Genomic DNA, 14,526 nt, shown 5'->3' with positions numbered 1-14,526 from the left:
TCCTTTATTAATAAAGCTGTAGTGTGGTTCCAACAATCCTCCCACTTTTGTCTGCCTCAGTTCCCAGAGCACCAGCAGGGTTAGCTTTCTGTATCTCAAGACACTTGGATCAAACTCCCGTTTTACAAGATAATGAGTCTCTTTGTGGGCTGCCTTTGTTGTAAGTGCATCTGAAGCCATTCCAACATTGTGCATTAAGGTTTCATAGTAGTATCAGTTGATTCAGCATACACGTTATACTCAACGTATATGCTGTGTACAGCCTGTGCTCATCTGCTCCTGGTTTCCAGCATCCATGCAAATCTCCCCGAGTTGTTTGTTTGTTTGCATTAGGAAATAAGCATATTTGCTGATTTTCCGTGGTTTGACTCAGGAACAAATTGTTCAAGAAAAGTCTTAGGCAACATTTCTTTGGAAATACTTTTGAGCTTGTATGGGTTTTTAAGAAAGCAGCTATCTCATAGAGTACAGGATTCCAAAATGGCAGGACTGTGTTTTTGTTCAAACTGGGCTTTGCTAGGCCTCTTTGAAACTTGCAAATTTGATTAATGTGTTCAGGGCACTTGAGACTACTTTGTGCTGGTCTTATATAGTGGTAGATAAATTGAATTTTTGTGTGTGCGTGTGTGTGTGAAGAACCTGTTCTTGATAGCAGAGAGTAGGGAGTACAGTGGTTTCAGGTTTTGTCCTGGTTTTTGAATTGTAATAACATTAAAAACTTTTGTCTGGAGTGTTATGCTACCAGCAGGGCTGAGCACTGATGAGTGGATGATTTTGGATGGTTAGTGACCTGCTCTAGGTGTACAGCCACAGCAAGGGATTTGTTTGAAACATGACTGAAGTTCTGCTGTGTCCTCAAACCATGTCCTGGATAAGTCAGGACTTGATTAGGGCCAAGTACCTTTTTTCGCTGGTTGTATGTTTGCCTGGGTGCAAAGATGCATCTGATGGATCTCAGTGGAATACCCAAAAGCATGTTGCTTTTTCCTCCCAAGGCCAGTGTGACTTAGAGGCTGGCTTAAGGCATTAGGGCAAGCATCCACCCTCAGTAGCTTACTGGTGTCCCTTGCAAGCTGTAGCATGCTTACTCTCCAGTGAAATACTGCCAATAAAAAAAAAAAACCTGCTGGAATTTTGCATAGTAGGCACAAATGGTGGGTACCCCATCCCCTGCTTCCCAAACTTCCCTGCTCCCTTTCCGTGCTTACTGTGTGGCAAGCAGCCTTCTCCTCCTATCCCAAAGCCATGGGCAGGCCGTCTGCACGCCCTTTTCCAGTACTGTGACTCCCAGCTGTGAGAGCAGCCTTCCTTTCCCAAGGCGGTGGAGCCCTGCAGGCTGGCTGGTCTCCTAAACCTCTCTTCCTGTAGCTCCACAGCAGGTGAGTGGTGTTCAGACCCCGGAGGTGCTTGGGGAGCCTGTTCAGAGTTGCCAGAGTGCTTCCATGATGCATTCTGGTGGGGTTTCCCAAGCCTAAATGGAGCTTTCCCCTTACTCCCTACCTCTGGCACTACTTCATGCACCCCCCCTACCCCTCCTGCTGGTAGGAGTTCCCTCTTTGCACTTCCCAGCTTTTGCTTCTTGGCATCTCTTTGAAGCTTTCCTGATCTCACTCTTCTTTGGGATATTGCTGCTGACCTCTATAAAGCCTTTTCACCTGCAGTTTGTGTAAGAGGCTACTCAAAAGGAAACTGTTTTGTATCTCTTGCTTCCATGCTGCCTGGACTTCTCTTGAACTGCACTGGGAATGTGAACCTCTTTCTTGTGCACCTCTGACTCCTGCCTCAGATGTCAGTCTTGCTCCACAGTGAGTTAACTCAGAGCCCAGGCTGTGGGAGATTCCACATTTACACTTACAAGTCTGCATGCTGTCTTCTGAATTGGTGACAGCTGGGGTGTCTCACTGTAAGCAGAGTCAGAACTTGAAGACGGGTATCTGAAATCCCCTGGGAGAAGGAGAAGTCTTGGGTCTAATCCTAACACACCCCAGAAAGGCTCAGCAGAGGAGCTCATCAAGCTCCCACCCAGAAAGGCTGAACCGGAATTGTGAAAGTTTGTCTGTTTCATGCAGCCCAGGATAGGGTGGTAACTAGGCAGCGGTCACAGTTGTCCTTGCTTTTCCTGTGGGAAATGACTGTACAGCTCCCTCCATCTTAAGGGAAGAAATTGTAGGAGGGTTCAAAGTAATCAGACTAATTCTTCTATAGGATTTATGCAGAAAAAAGCCTTGTGTCTGTTTGCCTCTTATTTCTTATGGCTCTTTAAGATATGAGTAATGAATTTGAGGCATGAAAGGGGAGTTCCCAGTTCCTTCCCTCGCCCATGGAACTGGCCCTGCAGCTTCACCACTTCGAAGCTGACCTTGTGTCACAGTGAAATGTCTTCAGGGAGCTGGCTGTGGGGCTGATACCTGGGCCTGTACAGCTTCTGTGAATTAACTGTGGTCTGAGGACTACAGCAAGTAGCTTAAGCGAAGCAGGGCCCTTGCTCTGCCCCGCTGCTCCAGTGCCCCTTGTCTGGGCAGAAGAAGGGTCTGGAGAAGGAAGAGGGAACCAGGTGCACTCTCTGAGGATGGTGATTCTTCTTTGGGGATTTCTGCACACTAGCAGGGAGCTGAGAATTAACCGGCCTCTGGCCAGCTGGTCTCTCTGAAGCCTGGCTCTGGCCACCCAGGATCCTAACCATATTGTTTTTCTCTGTCTGACTCGCAGAAAGTGATGCCAGAAGCCTGCACTGATCCCATAGTCCTTGAGGAATCAAAGCTGTGAAATGGAGGGGTGGCAGAGCTGGGAGATGCAGCCCCCCTCATTCCCATCTTTGCTACCTACACCGACCTCCTGTTACATGTGCACCATGGCAGGGGGGGTGGCCTCAGGACAGCAGCCCAGTGAACTGCTTGTGGAGAGTGTGAAAGAACAAAACAAGAAGGGAATTGCTCTCTTCAGTTATACCTTTGCATCTTGCTGCTTTGGAGACTTCGCTGCTTGGGAGGAAAAGTTGGGAAAACCCACTGCTTCCCCCTCATCCCACCATGTATGCTTGGAAAAGAAAAAAACTCACATGCTGAGAAAAGCCATAGTTCCAGGCTAGCCCTGAGCACACGAGGGTGGCACCCTGCACATGGCTGTGTCTCCTCTCACAGGCAAGCTGTGACATGAAATGCAGAAGCTGGATCACGCTTACTCTGTGAGCAGCCCTGGAAGAGCTTTCAGCTGGCTCTCAAGAAGAGGGATTGCTCTACCTCAGTGCCAGTGATGCTCTGTGTTGCGCAGGTGATGGTAGAGGCCTCAGCACATCACCAGCAAGTGCAAAGCAGTGCATCTGCTGCTGCTGGCCCTGGTTTTATTATGTGGCTGTCCCAGATGAAGCACTCTTAGTCTGTGGATAAACCTCTGCTCAGAATTCACTGAGGTTGCCCTGATGTTCCTATACATTAGGAGTAATTCAGAAATACCAATATGCTGCCTCCTACCTGGAGGCAATGACTGGTTCTGCATCTTATGTTGAAGCTACAGCCTAAGCCCAGCTCATCACTACACTAGCAACAGGAGTGAGTCAAAGCACAAGCTCCCTGGGCTGAGGACTCTGTCTTCCTCCTTAATGATAAAGTGCCTTTTGCATGTTTCAACACTACATAATAACTTTTGTGAAGTGTTATATTGAGATAACCAGCTACGGCTGTGTTGCTCTTCACAGCCACAGAAAAGGGTTTGAGTATGATGGGAATCCAGATTTGCTCCGGTGTGGAAACTTCCCACTTTATAATAGAGGAGAAGAAGCCCTCTTACCAGCATTTGTGTCTCATAGACACTGCCCCTGTGTGTGCTGCTCTTCATCTTCTAAACACAAATGTAGATCCTTATATCCCTTCTCCTTCTTTTCCAGTATCCCTTCACTGGTGGATACATCAAGTGTCCTTATACTCCTTAAATCATGCAGTTATGTATATACCATTTGGGGGGGGGGGGTGTGACCAAAAAACACAACCAGGTGGAATGGATAAAAATAGTCCTCTGTGATATACCATTTTTGACAAACCATTTTTGGGGTGAAATTACAGAGTCTTTTGACACATTAAAAATTTTGGGATTGAGGATGGGGGTCTAAAATAGCTTTTCAATAGAAGTCTTTATATAAAATAAAAAATATGAAATATACAATGAAACCTGACACATTCATATTAAATGGTTGAAACAGTCTACGTCTGGCTCTTTTAATAGCCTGAAATGTTTTCCAGAATGGAAAAATCATATTTCTGCCCAGGGCTACTGTTGTGCTCCTTTCCTCCCTTCTGTGTTTTTTCTCTCTTTCTTTTGCACATGTACCATCTTCCCAGATAGGAGATCCTGCTGGTTTCTTCCTACCTTCTGTGCACTGCCCATCTGCTTATTTCATCTAGATCTAAGCAACCTGTTCTAGTTTTCTCCATGTTTTGTAGGTACAGCTCACTGCAAAAGTAGCTCAGTCCTTGCACATAGATGCACGCAGTTTGCTGTCACTGGTATACTGCAGAAGTGAGGGCTGCAAGAACTCTTCATGTGTGTGTGTGATGTGAGCAGTCACACCTGGAACTTTGTGGGAAGAAGTCAGGGGAAGGTGGGTTTGCTGTAAAGAGAGATGATTTATCCTGCAACACAGAGTAGAAACTGCTGTTTGCTCTGAGGTTGTACATCCTGTACCCACTGCTGTGTAGCAGACAAACAGACATAGCGCCCTGCAGTTTTCTGTCATTTATTAGAAATGGCCCCTGAGGAACACACACATACAGTTTACACAGCAGTGCCAGGGGCAGCACACATTTTCTCTCTCTAGTCTGAAGTGTTCAGTGGATCCTGGGTAGCTCTACACCTCCTCCTCACAGGTACACTGGGAGAGAAGTCCTTAGCGCACTGGGCATGCCTGAGACATTGCCTGCTATCCCCTGGGGAGGCAGTCACCAATTGTCCCCCGCGAGCTTTGACACCAACTCCTCTAGGACTTGGTCTTTGACATCAGTCAGTTGAAATGTTGCTCAGACAAGAAAAAACACTTGGTAATGAAGAATGATTGACAGAGTCCAACATTGATCCACCAATGGGATTGGTGTCCTGGAGAAGTTCAGCTGAGCTTTAGTGGAAGTTTGGCAGTGAAGATAGGAAACAATGCTGACATACACAGGGCCCTCAGCTTCAGTTTTTCTTCTTGTTTTGTGACAGTGCTTCTACCTCCAGGTACTGCAGCCCAATCAACATCCCCAAGATAGAGAAACCTGTGATAGAGATGCAGGATGAGTTGTGTAGAAAATGCTGGACAGGAGATGAGACATTCCCTCCCACCATCCCCTCCCTGCCCTTAGCTCAGCCCCATGGAGAGTTTTTTTTGCGGGAGGGGAGGTGGGGGGTATCACAGCTCCAAGGAGAGTTTGTGGGGGGAGGATGCAGAGCTCTACTTACTTGCTACCATGAGGGGTGCCATAACTCCAATTGTCAAGGCTGCAGTGTGGTAAATGAAGACCTCGGAGAGGAAGTGAATGAGGGCCAAAAAGAAGGTGAAGAGCGTGATGTAATAGAGGCTGTTGGAGAGCAGAAAAAGGCAGGTTATCATATAGCCCATAGTATGGGCACAAGCATGGCTGAGTGGAAAAGAGGTAAACCTGCATGCTGCTCTGTCTGTCCTCACTGTGGCAGTACAGAGGGCACTTGGTCCCTTGCCTAGTGAGATGCAAAAGTTCCCTGGGCAACAGCTGAGAGGAGCAGCTTGCTCAAGGGTGCATTGAAAGTCACAGACATTATCTGGCCTGAAGGCAGGTGAAGAAGCGAGAGCAAGGGTAGGGCACTGGTGAAGTGGGAAGCATGTGTACACACAAAAAGTTGGTGGGAACTGGATGAGCCGAGAACTAGGGTGACAGGACTTGGCTGACTCCAGGCTGCATCACCCAACTCATCTTCCCACCTGTGCTCTGCTACCCTCTAGGGGCCATAGCTGTGGAAAGGGAGCAGGTCCAAGAGACGCAAGATAAAAAAATCCTTCTAAGAAACAACTGGCTTCATGGTAATTGGCATTGCCACCAACCCCTAAAAACAGATAATTGAGTCCCTGCACCTCCCTATCACAGACAAGCCTAGGCAATCCAAGGACAAACTGCCAGGGGAACAGTGACTTCTGCTGCGGGACTGGGGGAGGTGGTGACAAAAGAGTGAGTTCTAGCAACCTCCAACACAGGCTTTGTCTAGCACAGACCCAGAGTAAGCTCGCTTGGAAAGCCCTCTCAGAAATACTTCTGTTACCCCAGGGAGAAATGGCCTGCCTCCCACCACAGCATCAGGCTGCACCTCAGGCCTTCTCCTCAGCCCCAGGTAAGAGTGTATGTGAGAAGGCAGCGGGTTAAGACCACTGCAAGGGGCCTCTCAATCTGCCACAGTCTTTAGCTGAGCTGTCATAGGAAAAGTACTGAGCATCAGTCAGACCACAGCATTAGTAATTACTTAATGTCAACAGAGCAGCAACGCCATCAGAAGATGCTTTCCAAGCTGGAAATTTGTGACATAAGAAGTTCTCAGATCTACCAATTTCTGCCTGAGCTGAGAAACAGAACTCAAACGCGCAGGCTCTCCCCACAGAGGCAGAAGGGAGTAGCAGTTAACACACAAAACCCACACTGCTATTTAAGCTTTTTCCGGGGAACACTTTCAACCCTACAGAAAGTTCAGGAACAGCTTTTGATTCCCCACCTCCTCCGCACTGCCCTCTAAGCTAGCTGCTCAGGCTGTGACTAGCAAGCAAACAGAAGGATTTTTCCGGTGCTCCTTTACATACGTCCTATTGCGGATGTCGATGGCGCAGAGACAGCGGATCACTGATGACAGCAAGGTCCAGACGCCAAAGGTCCGAGCCTGGAGCCCGTTCACTGCGCAAAGAAGGGGGAAAGCACATTGAGACCACGCACAGCCCCGCGTGCCAGCCCCATCCCCGCCGGGGAGGCGCACGCCGCGGCAGCTGGCGGCTCCCGGGGCCGAGAGCAGCCGCTGAGGCGGGGCCCCGAGGAGGGCCCAAGGCCCAAGGCTGGAAGGCGACCTCCAGGCCCCGGGGCGGCCGGCGCGGCCCTTACCGAGGCCGGGGCTGGCGGTGTACAGCTTGTCTGAGAGGAAGCTGTGGTCGCGGAAGCTCTGCAAGGTGTTCCCGGCGGCGATGACCGACACCATCACCAGCCAGCTGCGCAGAACGTTCAGGAACCGGCTCATCCTCCCGGCCGGCACGAAACCTGCCCACAAGGATCGGGCCGCGGTCACTGTCCGGCGTCGCCCGTTACCGGCCGCGCTCTCTCACCAGAGACCCTCCCGCGCCCGACCCGGCCCAGTCCTCTCCCGCTCCCCTAGCGCACGCTGCCGCCGCCTAGCACTCCGATTGGCCGCGGACGCGGCGCTCCATCCACGCACCACGCTGATGTGAGGGCCTCCTCCGCCAATCGAATCCCTTGCTGCCCGGGAGGCGGTCCCGCCCCTCCTTGGCCCCTCCCGCCATGCAGGAGGAGGTGCAAGCGGCGGCGGTGGGCGGAGAAAAGGCCGGGCGCGCCGTCGGACTGTTGCATCTGCGCACTGGGGCGGGAGGCGGGGGCCTGCGCAGTGGGGACGGGGCGGGGCCATTGCCCGCCAGTTGTTGTAGTAACGGGGAAGCGGCGGGAGGGGCTGCGGCTGCTGGGCCACCGTGTCCGCCCGCCCGCCCACTCACCCTGCTGGCCGGGGCGATGCGGGAGCAGGTATGGGGAGCAGGGGGCTGAGGCAGCTGCTGCCTCAGGGGCAGTTGGCTGGCGGCCACGGGGCGGGAGTCGCGTCCCCTCGGGCGCTCCCCGCCGCTCCTGCTTCTCCTGGAGCCGCCGCAGGCCGCCGGGCCCGGCTGCCGCGGGGTCGGCCGGGCCTCAGCCGCCCCTCCGGGCGCGGCCGGGCGGGAGGGCTGTTCCTGGGACGGGGGAGGCGTTACGGTGTCCGGCTGACCCTGAGCGGTGGGGGAGTCTCGGCGCCGAGGAGAAGCAGGCGTTTCCCGCTGGGCTGGGCCTGGCCAGCCTGGTGTGGTTCTGCGGCCGGAGGCAGGGCAGGGACGCGCTTCAGCGGTAAGCGTCTGAATGGCTCTCGCGCGCAGGTGGTGAATAATCTGCTGAAAGGTGATGCTTCTTCCTACCCTCCCCTGGCTAGGAAGTGATTTACAGCCTGTAACAAGCTTGTTTGGTAGTCTTGTGAGAAATACGTACTGACAGCAGGTGGGAGTTAAGTTACCTCATTTCTCTTGCTGTCCTGCTCAGCTATGCGTTCATGCTTTTAATCCTTACCTTGCAGGTAACTGCTCTTGCAAGTTCCCTTGAATCTGCAGGAAGGAGTCTCAGAGGCTACTGAGACTGGGCTGTATGAAAGCTCCCAGAGGAAATGCTAGTTGGGATGGCGCGAGATCTGGAGGAAACTGGCTCATCCTCAGAGGAGGAGGAGGAGGAGGAAGAAGATGGTGTAGATGGGCTGGAGTAAGTAGGAAAAAAACCTCTTAACTGTTTCTGTCTCCCTGTGCTTCCTGCAGGATTTGTACTAATGTGAAAAGACAGCTGCATTCCTTACCCTCTTCCTGCCTATAAAGTGGAAGATGGTTGGTTTGGGCCTCAAGCTTATGGGCAGGCTAGCTACATTTGTACCCTAAAAGACCACCATATTCAGGGTTGGAGTGCAGCTCTTCCTTGGCTACTCTAAAGTCTGTAGATTCATTGATCTCTTCCTGTCATGTTCCTAAGCTGGGACCTTTCTTGATGATGTTTAAGAAAATGAAGAAAATTAATGTCCTTTCTTTTTGTTTGTTTAGTTTTTTGTTTTGTTCTAGTCTTTACTTTGCTGCAGAATGTTTTATGTCCTTTTTAAAAAACTCTCTTGTGAGAACTGAACTCCTAAAGTTCTTATTACTTACTAGTGTATGTTTGTTCCATCTTTGTTTAGTAACTTCTTTTATCTTTGCTTGTGAAGGAGTCATTCCCTTATTCTTTCCCAGAGTGGAATACCTTTTCTGTTTCAGCTGGACCTACTTTAATATGTCCTATTTGTTTTCTTTTGGGTGCATATTGTGACTGAGTGCCTAGTTGCAAACTGCAGTGACTTAAGACATTTAGAAGAATGTTGCTTCATACCAAGTAGTTGGCTCAGACTTGCCAGACTGTCATGGATGGAAAGATCCAGAACTGCCTTCACCTAGAATGTAATTGTAACAGTGTGTCTGCATCAAGTGACCAAGGGTCATGCTAGGAATGAATGACTGTCACCTGGAGGATTGAGCCTTACTGCAAATCCTCAGGACAAGCTTTACATAAACTCCCCTCCTGTTGCCTCAGCTCATTTCCCACTTATATAAGGCTCTGGCCTGTAGTGTAAATTCTGGAAGCTTCTCCGGTCCTTTCGAGTCTGAACAGTTTATTACACCCCAGTAGTTGATTTTTATTAATTTTTTTTTTCTTTAGAGTTGGTGGAAGCAGATGGGAGTGCTGTGAAGTTAATTTGTCTGGGTGATAATGGTAATAACTTGATTAAGAGGACCAAGGTTACACTTAAAAGTACTTACTTGTCCTAGCATCAGAAAGTTGCCCTTTTATCTCTGTTCCTGTGTTCTAAGTGTAGGAAGTGTTTTGTCTTCTTTAGTTTCTCCAAACCTTTGGCGGACAATGATCTTGCACATCCGATAGACAAATGCTTCTGTGTATCTCTGCTAGTCTTTATATTTCTTCTTGTCTGTGTAGATAGAGATGTCTCTCTTCAACCCCTCAGTCTCTGTTTTCTGTTAACTTTTTCATGGTTCCATTTCCTTGCTCAGTGAGTAATAAGCAGTCTGAGTTTTATTTGCTTAGGGAGGTTGACAGGTTTTCTTTCTGTGATCTTAGGATTTTATAGAACATCTTAATTTATTTTTTTCTTGTCCTTAATTCCCCTGAGGAAATGATAGTTACCAATGTAGTCTTGTTGTTTTGGACAGAACTGATCACTGTATCTCAGAACCTGTAGCTTGAGTGGCTGGCTGGGGGCATTGTTGTTGAATTCTGGGCTTGCATTTCACTGCATCTGGCAGAAGTTAAAAAAGAGCAACACACAAGTTTATCTGTTGTGTTGAGCCAAGCCTGTTCTAGTCTCTCAAACTCTGCATGAGCGCCTTTTTGTGCACTTCAGAGTCCAGGTTTACAACCAGGCAGCATGCACTGATTTGCAGTTCTTACAATGCAGGTTCCAGTCTCCAGTTTAAGGTCTGGTTGTGTGGATACCAGTAATTATGGTTTATCCTGCATTATAGATCCTGTTTTCAGGCTGTAAATCCAGAGAACTGTAGCTGTGAAAACTCATGGGGTTTCTCCCAAATTATACTCAGAAAATAAACACAAATTAAACAGAACTCTGACTTAGACTGGCAAGACCAACCCAAAAAGAGGATGATCTGGAAGATTCCCTTTATAGTTGAGTACCAAGGGTGCCTAGCGTGTGTGTGTGAGTCAGCACAGGCAGGGCACAGGAACAACCTGGCCACGGCTGAAATGCAAAGAGTAAATTTTTATTCTCGTTACCTCACCAAGCGGGGGATCCCTGAAGCAGCATCTGGGCAGAGGCACACAAGCAGGGACGCAGGCACCGTGGAGCTCGGTCCTTGCTAGAGGATCACCGAACCAGCTGTTTGCCCGTTTTTCAGGGATTCGCGCAGGCGTAGTTTACCACTGTGCTTTGATCTTTCCCACAGCCGGGCAGGAATCTCGAGCATGTTCAGTAGGGTGCCTCTAAGTTTATCACAGGCCTGTGTTATTTGAACACAGATGTTCTACTTGTCAAACACACAAGGATAGACAACAATTAAAATGATACATGTATTTTTCTACATCCCAGCCGCAAGTCACTTGAGTGTGTTTACAATCCTCCTTGCCAATCTTCCATTATTTTCCTGCAGCGTGTTCACCTGTGTCCTGTCCACAGGCCAGGTGGGCAAGCGTGGACAAGTATGGAGAATTGCTGTGTCCTCATTTAAGTAACTCCTGTGTGTACGAGGCTCAGCAGTTGCTTATACTGACTATCTTGCTATTTCAGGGATCATCCGTGTATCAAGTGGACTGGTGGTGGCTGCAGGCGGATCCCTGTCTTGGTGTTTCATGCTGAAGCCATTCTGACCAACGACAGCTACCTCCGACTAATTGGAGGTGGGTGCACCCATGTGCCAGCTTTTGGCATGAAGGCATGAGGTAGAAGTCTCTTACCTGGCTGTTCTGTTATCTTTGTGGTGGGGAAGAGGACATGGTTAGGAAGGAAATTACAATCCTCTCTTGTCTCTGAGCAGTGAGGTGTTCAGAAAGGCGTGATCAGTTGGTGAATGTTTATCACGTCTTTGGGTTGTGACAAGTGTCTATATTTGTCCCTCCATTGGGTCCTGATGTGTTTTGAGTTGGAACTGTCTGCTTCCAAATTGCATTTGGAGGCCATGCTAGAACTTATGACCAGAATATAAATTCACTACTCTGTAGCTAATAACTTAAAAAATCAATCATTGCAGTGAGTTTTGAGAGGGTTTCACTGGGAAATAAAGCAGCCAGCCCCACAGTGGTAAGAACAGTAGTAAGCTGTAGTAATAAATATCTGCATCTACAGCATCACAACTGTGAGTAAGGCCATAAGCAAAATGATTGGTGCTCTTGCAGCACTTGAGTTGTGAGATCAAACCTGTCTAGTGTCAAATAAAGGAGAGCCTCTAAATAAGAGGCAGAGTTGTTATAAACAGCCACTCTGGATTGCAAGAGGGGTACTTGCAGGTGTGTACAGCTGGGAGCTCATTCTAGATGTGCTGAGTTGGAGAAAAGCTAAAATCTACTCAGCTTCTTTTTGTGAAGATGCTGAAACTTCTTTCTTCTCTTGCTTCTCCCTTTCTTAGGTAATTGGTGCCCTTATTTCTAATATCCTATCCAAGCAGAAATGCTTCTGGCTTATTGGGGTAAGGGGTGGAGAAGGTGATTTGTGTGTGGAAACTCCTGATCCTTTTCATGTGAGTTAAAAAAATACTTGAATGGTGGCAGAAGCTGATGGTAATTGTAACTTGTGTCCTAACTGGAGTGTGGTGTCTCTTCTGCTTTTTCTCAGGAGGTAGAGGCTTTTTGTGGTTTAACAAGTTCTACTGCTGAAGAGTGCAACTTGTTAAATTTCCTTGAGATTTGTCCAGTCCCAGATTATGATACTTCTTACTCTTTTCTTTAGACTTAGTTTTATTGGTAAAACACATTTCCTGAAGTTTAATCTGATCTTCATCTTTCTGTTCTCAGTTTGAACCAATTTGTAAAGTGCCTTTTCCAAGTCATTCTGTATTCTAGCGTTGCAATCTCTGCCTCTGCTTTCTTTGAACTCTTTTATGGATTGCTATATCCTTTTGTATGACAACTGGCCTCTAGTCTTGCTGCTTGCTTTCTATTTATCTTATACCTCCAGTGCTGCTTACTGCTTTTTTTATGACTTTTTATTTGGATAGTGATTTTCTCTTTTACTTTCCTTACCCTATTTACTTTATTTCCTACTATTTTTTGCAGTTATTTATTTAAAGATCAGTACAGGTGAATGAGATGTGAACAAAAGTTCAGTGCTTTATTTTGGGTTTTCAAGATCTAAAAAGTGATCATATAAACTAGCCATGTCAATGAGGGGCATATGACATGATTACTTTCAGCTAGGAATACCAGTCTTGAATAGAGAAGAAAGAGCTGAAATCATGTTTGGAGTGTTATAAAGCAGTCTATAAAGAGCTGTTTAAAAAAAAAAAAATAATCTGGGCATTTGTTGGGATGTCCTGTGTTTTATTTTGATATGATACGGTTCAGTAATGCAGCAATATTATACCGAAGGATTGATGTAAGTCGGTTCAGTGCCATCGTTAGAGTTAATGCCCCAAGAGATGGACCTTTCCCACCTATGCTAAGAAACTGTAATGTTGAAATTTCTACTCACCTTTAAAAAGTGCAACTGTACTGTACAGAGTCTAATATCGTGTCTCTTGCCATCTTAACAGAGCGCTACCACTTGTCCTATAAGATTGTGCGAACAGACAGCCGTCTGGTTCGAAGCATTCTGACTGCCCATGGATTCCATGAGGTGAGTGCAATGAACTTCACATCTGATTATGTGCTGGACTGGGAGGTGGTGATGATGATGATGATTATGTTTTTGGGGTTTTTTGTGTGTTGTTTTGTGGTTTGTTTTTGGTTTGTGTGTGGTGTGTTTTTTTTTTTTTTTTCTTTACTCCGCAGGTTTAGAACCAGGAAATTGCTGTGAACGCCCTTGAGGTTTTTTTTACATACTTTGCCAGTCAGACAGGAAATATATCATGATTTTATTCTCTTAAAGGAGTACCCTTTAGCCTTAAGCCTGCAAAATTAGGGAAAAAGGGATGCTGAAGTTGGGTCATGTGTGTTTTTTTTCTTCTTTCTTTTAAAGCATCATCTCACACCCTTGGGAAGATTGGAAGGATTTACTCTCTCAGCCTTTACATCAATGCTTCTGTGAGCTTGCAGTGTTTCTCTTCTAGCACCTGTCTTGCTCTAAAGAGCATCCTATATGCAGTTAATGACAGTTTGAGAGATGTGTGTGTATGGTGGATTTTCTTCTTAATAACACCAAGTTAAGGAATTGGTCTCACAGGTTTCCTGGAGAAATCTAAACCACTTTACAAATTGGGTTTAAACAGTCTGTGAAAAGAACAAACCCACAAATCTGTTTAGAAAAATATGACCTGGTTATTTCCCAGCACCACTGTACAGTAGCTTAGGACAGGAGTCTGGCTAGAGTTGCCCTAACATTAGAGATGGGTAGAGGAGATTGTCTTAAACTAGAATTGCTTTGGTCTCATAGACATAAGGTCACAGTCTGTAGCACTAGTGATGGTGCTTTTCATTAGTTCTATGTTTTTGTGTGTGGTGTTCTTATGTTGCTTTTTAGGTGCACCCTAATAGCAGCGATTATAATCTCATGTGGACAGGGTCACACTTGAAGCCCTACTTGCTGCGTTCCCTTACAGATATTCAGAAAGTCAATCATTTCCCTAGGTAAGGCCTTGATATCATGTTTAGCTGAATATCTTTGTGATGGTTTGCAAAAATCTGAACATAAATAGCTCTGAAAAAATAGAATATACATGGTACTCTAAAGTCCCAATGCACTGGGCCTGTGCCACATGCTGTCTTCATTCTAAATGGTCTTTGGGGTTTTGGGGAGATAGTATGTGAGTTGAAGTGTTTGTCTGTAGCGCAAATACTGGATTTAAAAAAAAAAATATTTTTTCTTTATTTGGTGGTATAAGTAAAGTATTTGGGGCTTTGGGTTCTTAGTTACAGAGATAGTCATATGTCATCTGCTAAAGTTTACAACCACCATTACAACAGTTTGCTGTGCTTCAGTCTGTCTTGGGAACTGTAAGAGGTGCTACAAATGAGGATGGATATTAATACAGCCATAGGACAGAGAGAGTAAAACTGAAGAGTAGTTGCAGGTTAGGGTTTAGACATCTGACAGGGCTAGAGA

General features: G+C 47.1%; 3 protein-coding genes across 3 annotated transcripts in view; 2 read left to right on the top strand and 1 right to left on the bottom strand.

Annotated features, from left to right (window-relative positions):
* Positions 1-2,778, top strand: part of FLVCR2 (FLVCR choline and putative heme transporter 2) — a 42,635-nt gene extending 39,857 nt beyond the window's left edge. Inside the window, exon 11 of the mRNA XM_059819801.1 lies at positions 2,710-2,778. Within this exon, the coding sequence (XP_059675784.1) occupies positions 2,710-2,716 (7 nt within the window). The 3' untranslated portion in view covers positions 2,717-2,778. The remainder of the gene's footprint in view (positions 1-2,709) is intronic.
* Positions 2,779-4,725: 1,947 nt separating this feature from the next.
* ERG28 (ergosterol biosynthesis 28 homolog) lies at positions 4,726-7,304 on the bottom strand. The gene is made up of 4 exons (XM_059819824.1): positions 7,086-7,304; positions 6,794-6,884; positions 5,431-5,549; positions 4,726-5,246 (listed from the first exon to the last, which is right to left on the bottom strand). The coding sequence occupies exons 1-4, from the start codon at positions 7,216-7,218 to the stop codon at positions 5,167-5,169; spliced, it is 423 nt and encodes a 140-aa protein (XP_059675807.1). The 5' UTR covers positions 7,219-7,304; the 3' UTR covers positions 4,726-5,166.
* Positions 7,305-8,394: 1,090 nt separating this feature from the next.
* Positions 8,395-14,526, top strand: part of TTLL5 (tubulin tyrosine ligase like 5) — a 142,605-nt gene continuing 136,473 nt past the window's right edge. Inside the window, exons 1-4 of the mRNA XM_059819381.1 lie at positions 8,395-8,486; positions 11,062-11,171; positions 13,019-13,101; positions 13,945-14,051. Coding sequence (XP_059675364.1) covers positions 8,395-8,486; positions 11,062-11,171; positions 13,019-13,101; positions 13,945-14,051 — 392 coding nt within the window. The remainder of the gene's footprint in view (positions 8,487-11,061; positions 11,172-13,018; positions 13,102-13,944; positions 14,052-14,526) is intronic.

This window comes from Gavia stellata, chromosome 7, assembly GCF_030936135.1.
Source record: "Gavia stellata isolate bGavSte3 chromosome 7, bGavSte3.hap2, whole genome shotgun sequence".
Taxonomy (NCBI): domain Eukaryota; kingdom Metazoa; phylum Chordata; class Aves; order Gaviiformes; family Gaviidae; genus Gavia; species Gavia stellata.
The sequence above is the reverse complement of the archived record's forward strand: the minus strand, read 5'-3'. Positions and strand labels throughout refer to the sequence as shown.